This window comes from Felis catus, chromosome E2 (genome assembly GCF_018350175.1).
Source record: "Felis catus isolate Fca126 chromosome E2, F.catus_Fca126_mat1.0, whole genome shotgun sequence".
Taxonomy (NCBI): domain Eukaryota; kingdom Metazoa; phylum Chordata; class Mammalia; order Carnivora; family Felidae; genus Felis; species Felis catus.
In genome coordinates this window covers 27,561,884-27,575,848 of record NC_058382.1, presented here as the reverse complement: position 1 = coordinate 27,575,848, position 13,965 = coordinate 27,561,884, and the positions used below count along the sequence as shown (strand labels likewise).

The following is a 13,965-nucleotide window of genomic DNA, read 5'->3' as shown; positions in this document are numbered from 1 at the left end:
CCAAGCCATTCTAGACAACCACCTGGGAGAACTCAGCTCTGGGAGCTGAATAAATCAGCAAGTTCATGTTGACTGTGGGCTTGAGGCATCTAGTAGGCCTTGTTTAGTCTCAGTCCTGGGTGTGTTGAAGGAAGAAAGCAAGATGGCAGCCCTCTGCCCTCAAGAAGGTGCTATTTCGATTGCTGGTTAGGGAGAGGGACTGGAGACTAGAGTGGACACAAGAAAGCGTGACCCCAGAAACCGCCTTGGAGGGCTGGGCGTGTGGCTCTAAGTTTTGCTCTGCCTCCTGGCTTTTGAGCCAAACTGAAGGAAGAAATTCTCCCTCAGAGTAGGCTCAGTGCTGGTGTTATGGTGGGGATCAGGTGACAACTTGAAGGATGTATCATTGATTTGAATGTATTCATTTATTCCATGTTGCATTTGACTTTTCAATTTTAGTTCAATTTTCATTTTACTTGGGTCATGGCAAACCCGTGGTTCTTTGAGACGTAGCTAGCAGAAGCAGAATAAGAAACCACACAAACCACTTAGCTAAGCATTACAAATGCAAGCATTTACTTCCTTCCCAAGCAACAGGGCTAAGCCAGTTTAAAGGTGGGAAATCCTTACCTGTTGATCTCTCTTCTTGGCCTTGACCTCTAGCAGGTGTCCTGTTTGCTGACATCCCGAAACCTCTCAGGGAGCTCAGCGAGAGGTGGCCCATTCGTGTAGCCAGTGGGCTTCTAGATTAGCTAGTGACCCAATTGTTACTGATCTACCTTAGAACCTATTGGTCCAAAGTTACCCAATTATTTGGATTATGCCCCTTCAGAGAAATTTCATTACTCTTGAATGTTCCCTGCTTTCACCATATTCTTATCTGCCCCGGGCAGAGTTGCCCCATAATTATTGGGTTGGAGGTTTAAGTCAAAGGTCAGAGAGGCTCACATCTGGGCAGTTTTCCACGAAGAGCAATCCCAGCAAGTGCTAACCAGTAAAAGGAATGAAGCGTTCTTTAAAACGTTTCGAAACACGTATACCACAATTCCATAAACATTTCTTAAGCACCTGCTGTGTGCCACGCGCTGTGGTAGGCTCGGGACTACAGTGCTGAACAACACCAGGAGAGCCCTTGCCCTTAAGCTGAATGCATTCTAGCACAGCACTGTCCGGTAGAACTTTCTGCCGTGATGGAAACATTCCGTGCTGTCCAAATTAGTAGCCACTAGCCACTAGCCAATCAGTAGCCAATTAGCCACTAGCCAATTGCTGTTGAGCACCTGAAATGTGGAACTGAATTTTTAACTTTATTTAAGTTTAATTGAGATTTAAGTAGCCACACTTGGCTAGCAATGACCGTATTGGACTGTGCAGATCTAGCAGGTGCATACGTTTTATAACTTTGCCCTAGAAGCCAGTCTAGTCTTGTCATTTATCGTTGCTCAGAATGTTGCTGAGGAGTAGGCATGCCCCGTGTCCAATTAGTGCAGTCAGAGGGGAGGAAGTAGTGGTGAATTACTGTTTCTGGTCTGAGCTTTAACTTGTTAGGAGCTGCAGGGACAGATCTGTGTCTCCCTGGTTGGAAAACTTTTGAAGAAATGGTGCTACCTGCATTCTACATGGGTGCGCCGTGGATAGCTGCTTGTTTTTTTGCTTTTTGGGTTTTTTTTTTTTGACACATTGCTGTTGCTGACTTTATTTTTTTTAATTTTTTTTAAATGTTTATTTATTTTTGAGACAGAGAGAGACAGAGCATGAACAGGGGAGGGGCAGAGAGAGAGGGAGACACAGAATCGGAAGCAGGCTCCAGGCTCTGAGCCATCAGCCCAGAACCTGACGCGGGGCTCAAACTCACGGACCGCGAGATCGTGACCTGGCTGAAGTCAGACGCTTAACCAACTGCGCCACCCAGGCGCCCCTGTTGCTGACTTTAGAAACATGATGTGGGTAGGGGGAAATGATGTCAGCAGCAGAGAAAACCCTTGTAGTAAAAGCAGGGGTAATCCATGTGTCCCTGGCTGGGTCGGTGACAGTAAGGGTTTTGCAGCCTGCCTGTCATGTTAATTGCATGTTATTAGAGGCCGTTAATCTGAGGATTATTAACATGAGGGACTTTTAAGCAGTCACCTTGTTGTGGAAAACATGAATCTGAAGATCAGGGATACACATCAGTAGGTGTTTGGTTCCTTGTTTTCACTTAGTGGGCCCCTAGGGGATGCAGCAGGGCCTTCATTTTCTTAGGGCTTTTGTGTTTTTCAGGTGGGGGGGGTGCTGTGTGAGGATGGCAGTGGAATGTCTTCATCAGCAGGATGTTTCGAGCCTCTAAAGTGTTGAGTTCTAGCAGTTTAGAATCTGTGGAACTTTAGTCCCCCGTGAGACCCACTGATCATTCATTGTGGTTGATTTGATCATTCACTCTCTTTCCGTTACGCAGCTGAGATAGGTGTCTCTTGGTGTGACCTGTCCAGGGCCTGGTTGGTGAGTTTGTTTTCACCAAAGACAACTAGTCACCGTGTCCTAAAGATTCCAGGTGGCTCAGACTGCTGAGGGACCCATGGCTTTGTCATCACCCAAGTTGCAAGCAGAGCCGTTGGCAAAGGTGGTGCGTTTTCTCATGAACCGCCGGGGACCGCTGGCATCTCGGGGCAGGCTTCCTTGGCAGTGTGGAAGCAAGTCATGAATTTGGAAGGAGACTCCCTCCATCACAGATCTCTATTCGAGATTCTTGGAGCACGGGTGCGGTGCCCATGTGGAGCCCCCCTGCACAGGCCAAGGCTGGGGCAGGGGACACATGAACCTGTCACACCCTCGTCCCCAGCCTTGGTTGGGACCTCTATGGAAATCCCACTGAGTTTTAAGGGAGAGGAACAAGGAGAGGAACCGTGAAGAAGTAAGAAACGGTGGTTGCAGGAGCATGGTGGGGGTGGGGGTGGGGAGGGGAGTCCACTCCTGTGGCCGGAAGTAGGAAGCTGCAGAGAGCCACAGTTGAACAAAGGGTGGGGAAATGGATACAACTTTTGCCATCACAAGTATGGGGAGTGGGGAAGAGGTGGAGGAGGATGGAGACAAGGAGAATTGACACAGAGGCATTGTCAGGTGGACGTGACATGGATTGAGGACCTGCAACAAGCCAGATGCCATGTCTGGGCTCTTTAAACATTTTCCAGGGGTGGGCTCCACTATGCTGACGATTCCCACAGTGCACGCCGCATGACAGGCTTTGGGCGTAGAGTCTCAGGGCAGAATCCTGTCCAAAGTAACCACAGTTGTGGCAGTAGTGCTATGATCAGTATTCTTCATCTTGTTCTCACTCCCTCTTCATAACAGCCCTGTGAGGAGATGACTTTCTCCACATTTCACAGGCGAGAAGACTGAGGGGCGCAGGGAACGTGCTTAGCCCACTCACCCTATGGAGTCTGAGGTGGAGCCAGGAATAGCCTACAAGCTGCCTGGTTCTCAGCCATGTTTTCCCCTCCATTCCATAGAAGCTCGTCTTGATGGAACAGGGGTGAGCGGGGGGCAGTCCGTTGAGATGTCCTGTTTGCAGTGATGGCAAAGCTCAAGGGGAGTTTACCCAGAATCATCCTCAAGCTTAACTGACCCCTCGCTAACATTCATGTGACGTGGCTCTTGGGAGCAGTCAGTCAGGGAACCGTCTGGAGTCTTCTGACTTGAGTTTCAGAGAAGAGAGTGTGCGAGTACTTGTAACTTAGGATAGCAGTGTCCTAGAGACGGGCCTTGGCCAGATGGCTGTCTTACCATGGGAACCCCGGGGTGAGTGTGGGGGTGTCTGAGCCAGCGAGGCCTTCCGGGGGTGTGGGACCAGGAGGGAGGGCCTGAAGTTGTCCCTCCTGTCAGCCTGCCTCCCCTAAACCCTACGTGCACACCTCCCCGATACACACCTGCCTGGCTGGCATCTCTTTGCAGCCTCTCGGCTGGGAAGGTGCCTCTGGCAGAGGAGAGTCTCATCCGACCCTGAAATAAAGCCAAGCAGCCTAGTGATCAAGCCAGGCTGGACCGACACGCCTGAACAGCAGATGAGGGAAGAAATCAGAGTCTGACTCCTCTGGTGGATGTCCACCGGATGCTGGCCTACAAGAGGGCCCAGAGCTTCCGGCAGGAATGATGTGAGGGGCCGGGAGACGAGAACCCTTCCCACGGTGAGCACCTGCCCGCACGTGGATGGAGCTGCATCCTGCTGAGGTGGGGGATTCAGTCTCCCCCTCTCTCCTGCGGTCCGGTAGCCTCCGTTTGGACGTGCGATGTCGGTTTATTGTGGCGTCCTCATCATCACCGAACGGGGATGTTGGTGGATACCTGGGTAAATAAGTATAAATAGTTTTCTCTCTGATATGTGACCGGATTATTTTCCAGTTGATTTCAAGCCTTGGCCCCAAGTGGCCCACAGATCAAAAAAAGATAAGGGTCAGTTACAAGGTTGAGCTCATTCTCCGTTGCCATGGCAACTGACCTCAGGCAACCCTCAGAGGACTACACCCAGCTCCCCAGGTGATATTTTTACTGTCCACGCCATCAATCCCAAGCCTTTCAAAACTCAGACTGCCTAATTGTCAGGGCTCTGTTTTGAAGAGGCTCTGGGTCCCCCGTGGGGCCCTGGTTCAGGCTGCCAGAGCTCATTTATAAGCCTCTCTGAAACACAGGGGACCACGAGATGGGTCCCTCCTGGCCATCGAGGCCTGGGAAGGTGCCCCCAAGGGGAGGAGGAAGGGCACAACCCATCCTGCAGGATTAATTAGGAAAATGGGGGCCCAGCGTGGGGGCAGCCGTGGTGGGGCTTACCTTCCAACAATAGCTGAGTGCTCTTCGGTGATGGGGGGCCCTAAGCAGCGCAGCATTTGGGGTGTGGGGCAGCGGGGCCACCAGAGTGCTCAGTGGAATGTCAGACACCACCCCCAGTGTCTCCAACAGCCCCTCCAAAGATACCCCACACCATTCTCATTCCGGCTGTGATAATAGGAGAGGGAGGGTTTCCCACTGTGGATGTATTTCTCTCTCTGTCTTCTGTAGAATGTGGACAACAAGTGACTAGAGAAAACTTTCCTCCTTTTTAGAGACTGAAGCATACAATCTTGGGAAAAGCGATCGCTAGGAACACACAGCTTCATGACATCAGGCTTCCAACGAGATAGGCATCCCCAGAAGCCCTTGGATAGAGCTCGGTGCTCCTCAAACTTGAATGTGTGCCCTAATTGCCGGAGCACTTTTAAAAGGCAGATTCTCATTCTGCAGGTCTGGGGTGGAGCCTGAGTCCTGCATTTCTAACCAGCTCCCAGGGGGTGCCACAGCTGCAGGTCTGGGGGACTACACCCTCCTATCAGGGTTGTAGATACTCAGGGCAGCCGGGGCCCAAGGTGTTGAGGGTCCCACCATCAGCCCTTGCCCTCACTTCCATGCTCTCTGATTTCTGCCCGGCCTCTGGCTTATCCTCAGACCCTGTTTCCCTCTTTGCCCCTTGTCAACTCCCAAGTCAGATATCCCCCCTCTCCTTTCCCTTACAGTCTGCCTTGGTTCATTTCCGTGTGGCATTTAATAACAAATCAATAGGTAAACAGCCTGATCTGGCTGTCCAGATATTAGTCTATGCCCTCTTCTATTCTACCCAAAGTTCTTTGTTCCTTACAGAGAACAAAGAACTGTGTCCCCCATTGGCCTATGTTTCTCTTTCCTGTTTGGCGTTGGTTATTTATTAGGGCAGCATCGGAGGGGTCCTCTCCCGGGGTCCCCCTCTAGCTGCTCATTTACCTGGATGAATGCTGGGCTCCTTGTTCTTCCCCTTCCTTATCTCCGTGTGCCCCGTGTGTGTCTGATCGGGCCCCTGGTTCTCAGGGGTCTTTACTTGACTTGATCCTTGGGATAGAATTGAAGGCTGGTGAATTTATTACCGGAGCTGGGAATAGAGAATTTCAGCTCCGTGAGGCAGTCCCCTGCCTTCCTTCCACTCCCAGAAATGCTGTTGCAGGGGCAGTGCTGCCGCCTTGGACTGGCCCATGCTGTCACCGTGGGCGCTGCCTCCCCTGCTTACCTGGGGTAAGTTCCAGACATCCTGCCACCTGGAGCTGCTGCCGACAAGGGGGCTGCCAGGCCCAAACGTGGAGACTGGGAGGCTACGTCTGTCTCTCCTCCTTCTCACTCAAAAATTCTGGATGATCAAGGAGCAGAAGGTGGCTTGCTGGGTCCCAGGTCTCAAATCCCAGGCCCAATTTGGTATTTTCTAAAGGAATAGAGGGCTGCTTGGGGTGACCACATGACCCCACCCCCAGCTTTGTCACTTGGCTGGTAGGGGCACTGCCCCTTTTCTGTTCATTGAAGGAGACCCTCCATGCTTGCAGTCCCGGAGCAGGCCATTTTGTGGGGATCTGAACTGCAGGTTTCTGAAGGCAAGCACAGATTTTATAAGCCACCAGTCCTACGAGCTGAGGGCCCATTGCTGTGTGGTAAGTAGTGTTCACCAGCAACCTTACCCATGTTCCAAGCACTGTATTAAGTGCTTTACACAAATCGTTCACTTGCTACTTGTTGAGCACCTACTGTGTTCCAGGCCCTGTTCTAGGCACTGATAACTTAGCAATGAGCAAAATATCCCTCTCGGAACTTGGATTACTCCGTGTATATGTGCACGCTCATAAGATGTGCGGGGCGGGGGGGAGAGTAAGGTAGTTAAAAAAAACACAACAATCAACTCTGTAATATGTTTATGTTCAGTGGTGGTAAGCACTGTGAAGGAGGTTAAGGGTGTGAGAGGTGCTGGAAAGGATGTGGGTGTATGCTGCTTTAGCCGGGGGGCATCCAGAACAGCCTCTGGGAGGAGGTAGCATTTAAGCAGACTCCTGAATGCAGTGAGGGAAGGAGGACAAGAAGGTGGTCTGGGGCAAGAGAGTTTTGTCCGAGGGCAGACATCCTGTGGCAGAAGAAGCCTGTTTGGCAGCCTTCCGAAACCCTGTGATGATGCTTCCCATTTTCTAGCAGAAGCAGCTGAAGCTCAGAGAGGTTAGGTAACTTACCCAAGTACACACAGCGAATGACTGGAACTGCGACTCAAAGTCAAGTGTTTCTGGTGCTCACTTTTGTGTCCTTAATTGCTGCTTCCTGAATGGAGGTGGCTAATTATGCCCCCTGTCAACACAGGTGGCCGTCGCTGGTCCTGTCCTCTCAGAGGGGTCTATGCGTAATGATACCACTCCTGGGTCAGCTTTCCCGAGTGCGGTCCCCGCTCAGAGAAGGGCCAGGCAAGGCCCAGCGATATGGCGGGAGCGGGTCGCGCTCAGCGCACTAGAGCCCGAGAACAATGCCCTGTCCACTCCCCGCCGCAGCCTGCTGCCCCTCCCTCCCAGGCAGCAAATTATGGCCTCCGAATGTGTGCCCAGGCCTGCCTTTGACATCAGTGGGGCCCACCTGAGTTTCACCTTCAGGATTCTGATAATCAGCTCTCTCTCCTCCTGGCTTCCCCCAAGACCTGTATGGAAATAAGTATGTGTCTGCCAGGATCAAATGCTTTTGGAGACAAAAGTCGGTACCGAGGACATTACAGGGAGCTATCATCTCGGCACGATGCCCTTCCACAAAGCCCTCTGCTCCTCTTTTGGGCTGACACAGTTTCAGCCTGAAAGGTTCCAGCAGGCTGACTTGGTTTTAAGCAAAAGCACATCCTATTATTTTTTTGAGAAATGAAGTGTAAAATTAACACTTATTATTCCTGAGCAGAGGGGAAAAAAAATAAAAAGAGCATTGGGTGGGGGGAACTCTGGGATTTTCGTGCTTGCTGGATTGTTTCTTTGGCAGCTTGGGTTTTTATTTATTTTTATTTTTTAAAAAATCATAATAAATCAATAGATTCCCCGTGCCAGCCACGACTTACGGGGACTAGGAGGAAAGATCTGGCACAGTGAGCAGGCAAAATCTGCATTTCACTTTACAAATGAGCGGGGCTGCATAATTCACTGGAGTTGTGTGGGTCTCTCTTATGGATGCCTGTCATGTGCTATATAAAAAAAAAAGAATAGAGAAGAGAGGAAGTGATTTTGCGTCTTAACTCACAAAATCCTCCAGCCCCCGCGCCGGGGCGGAGGGGCCTGCAGGCTCCCAGACAGCTTTGTCATCCTGCTCCAAGGTGTCTGCTGAGGCTCTGTGATCTAATATAATTCAGGAAAGTTATTCTCGGTGGGTGCCGCTCTCTGCGGGCCCCATGACTTGGGACAGAGCGAGAGGTTGTCAGCGTCGGTGCGGTAAGAGCCGTGGTGGCAGCCGATCCTGTCAATATCCGTGGGCTGGCTCGTATTGGGTCACGGCACGCAGAGGAGTGTTTGCACACTAACTAGGGCAGCTCCCCGCCCCCCATTTTCCTGGATGGCTTTTTAGGCAGAGGTACACATTATGGACACCCCAGGGAGCATCTCCAACCCCCTCTGGTGGGGAGAGGGCCTCGTCCTTCAGAAAGAAGGTTTGCAAACCAGAAGGCCCGACCCGAGTGGCAGAGATTCTCAGGTCTGTGGGAACCCCTCCGGCTTCCTTATTTTTCACTCTGCTTTTACTTTCTGCTTGTTTTATTTTCCCTCCCCCGCCCCGTCTCCCCAGGTCTGAGTCTCTTTAACATAGGGGTTGGGGGGGGGGAGCGAGGAAAGGGAGCAGTGGCACACAGTTGTGTCTATCGGGCGCTTGATCTAATTAGCCCACAACCTCACATCGACACTGGTTTGGGGGTGTGATTTGCTTAAATGGCAGCTGTTTAGGGCCCGGAACCGGTTTGCGGCTCCAGGCCTGCCTGACTGTGCACATATTTATGAACGTGGGTGCGGGGTGTAGCTGCGTCTATGAATCAGAGGGGACCGGCTGATGAATTGCCCGGCACTCGGAGAACGGAAAGTGACTGTCAGACATGATTTCTCTGATTTATAAGTTGCGGGAGCCTTCTTTGTCCTCTTGGTGTTTGTGCATCAGACGGCACGTCTCCATTCACAGCCAAGTGGATAAAGGCCCCGCTCGGCAGAGAGCAGTAAATCCTCTTTTGCCATCCCAGCCTGGGGAGCTGGCTCTGGCTGGACGGGGGGAAGAGGGCCCAGCCAGGGGCATCTCTCCTCTGTGAGCACTTCCCAAGCCCCTTCTGTGGACCCAGGCAGGGCCTGATGTTTTGGGGGCTGGAGGAGGAGAAGCCATGATCTGTGCCCATCTCTTACTTGCCAGGATCAGAAAGACTCATAGGATATGGTTAGATGAATCCAGGGTCACGGTGCCCAGGCTGGTGCAGCTGTGCATGCTGACATAGTCAGGGGAGGCTGCCTGGAGGTGGTGTGCAGGTGGGATCCATACGGATAGGGAGGGCTTTGTATCCTGTTCAGAGAACCATTCCCAGTTGGCTCTGTTACCTTAGCAAGTGGTCTAATTCCCTTCCCTAGAAAATGTGGTTTTACCACCAAGCAGGGTTAATTTATGTTACAAGTTTAATCTTAAGTTATATTATAAACTGTAACAGAAATCTCTGTACAATTGTTATTTCACATACTGTCTGCCTTATTAATGTCCAAAAGGTGTCCACATTCTAACAGGGAGGCCATCTACAAGGGTGGTACATCTCTCATTCCTTCATTCATTCCTTACTTTATGCCGGGCACTGAGAAGCATTGTTTGTGCTCCTCAGTGCTGGGGTGGGGGGGATGTTGGGGTGGGGGGATGTTGGGGGCCTTCTGAGGCAGCCCCCACACAGGAGGCCATCTCTAATTATGATGAGAGTCTCCCCAAGGGAAGTGGAAGACGTGAGTGGGGCCTATGTGGCAAGCGTGCTGAGCCTGCCCCGTGTCCCCAAACTTGTCAATGAATTCCTTTTCTGCCGGTATAAATGGAAGATCTGCCTGAATCTCTGTCGGGTGCATGTGGCCTAGTTGCTGGGGCTCCAGGGGCACGACAAACACCCGGTAGATTCCAGCCAGTGGGCTATGTGGGGCAGGCCCACCTGCACACGCACGTGTGTCTGTGTGCCTCTGCGGGGGGTGCCCCGGGGGCCAGGGGGATGCATGCTGTCCCTGCCAGCCCCTGCCAGGGCCTGGGGACCCAGGGACTCGCTGGGAGCCTCAGCCCATCTGTGTTCCTGCCTTGCCACTGGCAGAGCCCCTCTGCTACCTAATTCTTGCCTTTGAGGGCAAATCAGAGCACCTGGCACCTTTGGTGAGGCTGGTTCCCTGGGGGAGCCCGAGAGGGAGCCTGTGTCCTCGGCTGTCCCAGATAATACTCACTGATACTGGCGTACCTGACAACAAACACTTATTGAGCACTTGCTGTGTGCCAGGGGCTGGTCAAAAATCCCGCTTCACGTATTAACTTATTTAATTGACACATTAACCATAAGAAGAAGACTATTTTGGCGGGAGGAGAGTTGACATTTTTTGGAAGACTTTTACTTTTTAGAGCAGTTTTAAGTTTACAGTAAAATTGAGAGGGGGCGCCCGGGTGGCTCAGTTGGTTGAGCGTCCCACTCTTGATTTGGGCTCAGGTCATGCTCTCACGGTTTGTGAGTTCGGGCCCTGCGTTGGGCTGTGCACCGATAATGCCGAGCCTACTGGGGATTCTCTTTCTCTGTCCTTCCCCCAATTGCACCCTCTCTCTTTCTCAAAACAAATAAATACACTTTTAAAAAATAAATTTAAGGAAGATACAGATTTCCCTTATATTTCCTGCCCGTCCTCCCACTATCGGTGTTTTTTGCCAAGGTGAACCTTCAGTGAAACATCGTAATCACCTGAAGTCTATAGTTTCTGTGACCGTTCACTCATGGGGTGGCACATTCTGAGTTTGGACAAACGTACAATGACACGTTTCCATTACCGTAATATCACAGAGTGCTTCCCCTGCCCAGAAATCCTCTGTTCTGTGCCTGTGCATCTTGGCCCCCACCGTAGGCGACCACTGATCATTTTCTTGTCCTCATTGTTTTGCCTTTTCCAGAATAGTTGGAATCGTACAGTGTATCTAGCCTTCTCAGATTGGCTTCTTTCACTTAGTCGTATGCGTTGAAGATTCCTCCGTATCTTCGTTTCATTTTAGCGCTGAATAATAACCCATCATCTGGACGTAGCACAGGTTATGTGTCCATTCACCAACTGAAGGACATCTTGGTTGCTTCTAAGGTTTGAAAATTATGGATAAAGTTGCTGTAAGCATCTGTGTGCAGGTTTTAAATACCGAGGAGCAAGATTACCGGATCATATAGTAAGAGTGTGTTTAGTTTTGCGACAAACTGCCAAACTGTCCTCCAAAGTGGCTGTGCCGTTTTGCATTCCCAAGCAGCAATGGGTGAGAATTCCTGTCCCTCCACGTCTTTGTCAGGACTTGGTGTCATCGGTGTTCTGGATTTGGGCCGTTCTCATGGGCGTGTAGTGCTGAGGAAGGCAGTGACCAGGTCTTTTAGAAAAGAGGAAACTGAGGCACACAGAGGTTATGTAACTTGCCCAAGATCATGCAGTGAGTGTAGAGCTTGTTCAACCCTGGATGATGTGACCCTCAAGCCAGGGTGGCTCCCCACCACACCCCCTGCTGACCCGTGGGTCACCCTGGTGGCAGATGTTGGCCCCTTCCATCCTCACTCAGCCTCATGGGACAGGGGCTCAGGGTGCCCTCGTTTACTCTGAGTGGACTGATGCCCAGGCCGCAGAGTGTGGAGAAGCAGCCAGGATTTGAATTCTGCTCTGCCGACTCTGGGCCGAGGTGCCAGAGCTCCACTCTGCACCCCTTGAAACTGGTGAGAAGCTGGTGCTCTGGACACACTCTCTTCCCCGGGCACCTTTGAGTGAGCGTTTGAGTCATAGAGGCTCCCAGGTGGGGAGATGAAGCCATGTTCTGATCTGGAAGAAGGACAGGGGGTCTGCCTTTTGTCCCTCAGCCACTGTCCATAGGCCACCTGTTCCAAACTTTCAAAAAAGAGCATTTTGTTGTTGTTTTAGCGATAACTTCTAGTGGCTGCTCAACCCTCACAGTAAAATCCAGAGTCCCCCAGTGGCCAGCAAGGCCCTGGGCGATGTGCACCCCTGTATCCCCTCTGACTTCACCCCACCCCGGTCCTGGCCTCTGGGCTTCAGGCCCACGGCTTCCTTGCTGCTGGCAAGCCAGCCCAGCACGGGCCCTCCTCAGGGCCTTTGCCCTTGACTGTCACCTAGGAAGCTCCCCATGTTCTCGTGTCACCTCCTGACGCTGTTATGTGTTGGCCATCTTTGTTATCTGTCTCCCCCACCATTGGAATGGGGGCAAGCGTGTTATCTGTTCAGCTCCCCACAGAAGCCCCAGCTCAAAGTGCCTGGCATGAGGTACACGCTCAGTAAATATTCTATTGGATTTTTAAAAATTCTGGTTGGACTCCCTTCTCGGTGCAGACCTCATCCTAGGCACCTCTCCACTGTGACATGGTGAGAGATTGGAGCTGTGGGTCGTGGCCTGTGCACATTCTTGCCTGACCAGCAAGAGAAATCACAGCACACGATACCTTCCAGAGCCAGATATTTGGTGCCGGCCCCTGGGGTCTATACGCCTCCCAGGTTGAACCATCTGGAGCTGGGATGGGTCTCGGAATCTATGGTCCCCACACCAGCCCTGGTTCTGGGGACCAGGGAGAGGCTGGCCTGTGGTCTAGTGGAGGCCCTTGGGCTCCTGCCCAGAGGATGTGGTTTGTAGGGTCACTGACTGGCCATGGTTTTCCTTGCAGAGGAAGGCATCAACCATGAGTGTAAGCTGTGCAACCAGATGTTCGACTCCCCAGCCAAGCTCCTCTGTCACCTCATTGAGCACAGCTTCGAGGGCATGGGCGGCACCTTTAAATGTCCCGTGTGCTTCACAGGTAAGTGTGCCCAGTGGGGGAGGGGGAGGGATCCAGGGGCGTAGCCCTTTAATTGCTGGACCTCAGCATATCCTCCTGCCTTGACATGGACTTAGTCCCCAAGGGACCCACAGCCCATCACCCTGCCTGCCCCATGCAGAGCTGACCCCACCCCCTGGCACTCCTCCTAGGCTTTACTCTCTGGCCCCTCCTCTTAGGCAGGTTGAGTGGCCCCCTTTCCTAGCCTACCCCTCACCTCTGTGCACAACTGCTTTTTCCAGCTCAGCCTCACCCCTGTGTTGCCCTCGGTGGGCTCCCGTGTCCAGAACAGTGGGCTCTCTCTGTACACACCTCCTGGCTTCGCCTCCTCCTGGGTCTGCCCCAGTCCATGCTCCATCCGTGTTCCAGGCTAGAGGGGTCAAGGGCAGCTCTGCTGGCCAAGTCCCCAGCCCCTAGCCCCCAGCCCCCAGCCTGGCTGCCCGCCCAGGCGAGCGGCTGTCCCAGCCTGAGGCGAGTCTCAAGGGCTCGGCCATCCCCCCTCCTGTTGCCCAGATGGCAGCCGGTGTGCGTGGGGGAGCCCTGGCCTTCCCCTGTCTCCCCCGACATCTGTTGTCTACCACAGCAGGAAGCCCACCCCGGGGAGGGTGCCTGGCGGGAGGGGATTTCTGAAGTGCTCACCTCCCAGACACACAGCTGCCTCAGGACCACCTCCTGTGTGTGCCCAGGGCCAGGGCTGCTTCGGACTGTTGTCACCGGGAGCTGTGACCTGCTCCATGACGGGCCTAAGGAAGGGGCTCTGCTATGGGGAAAGTCCCTGCACACTCACACCTCTCTGGGGTGCATGAAAGTCTTAGAACACCCTGGTGCCTCTTCCCCCTCAGTCTCGGGAGCCCCCACCCATCTGTTGCCATTACACTCTGCAGTCTGGGTGGAGGCTGGCGTCGAGGGGCCTCAGCTGCCAGGTCTGCTGATCCAGGACACGGGAACCCCTGTGTGGAGATGTGAGGATGCTGCTAACAACCCCAACAAGAATAGCAATTTGTGTTTATTGAGCACCTTCTTGTACTAGACAATGTGTTGAGTTTATTGAATTCAAATCTGAGCTCTGCCACTTGCTAGCAGTGGGACTTAGGACAAGTCATTTAACATTTCCGGTGCCTCAGTTTTCTCTT

General features: G+C 52.5%; 1 protein-coding gene across 3 annotated transcripts in view; it reads left to right on the top strand.

The window, feature by feature from the left end:
* Nucleotides 1–13,965, top strand: part of ZNF423 (zinc finger protein 423) — a 333,481-nt gene that overhangs the window by 290,336 nt on the left and 29,180 nt on the right. For 2 of the 3 annotated variants that reach the window (XM_003998016.5, XM_023245564.2), the window contains one exon: nt 12,683–12,814. In XM_003998016.5, coding sequence (XP_003998065.2) covers nt 12,683–12,814 — 132 coding nt within the window. Of the gene's footprint in view, nt 1–12,682; nt 12,815–13,965 lie in introns of those variants that run through there. The other variant, XR_006590643.1, reaches the window with a different exon arrangement.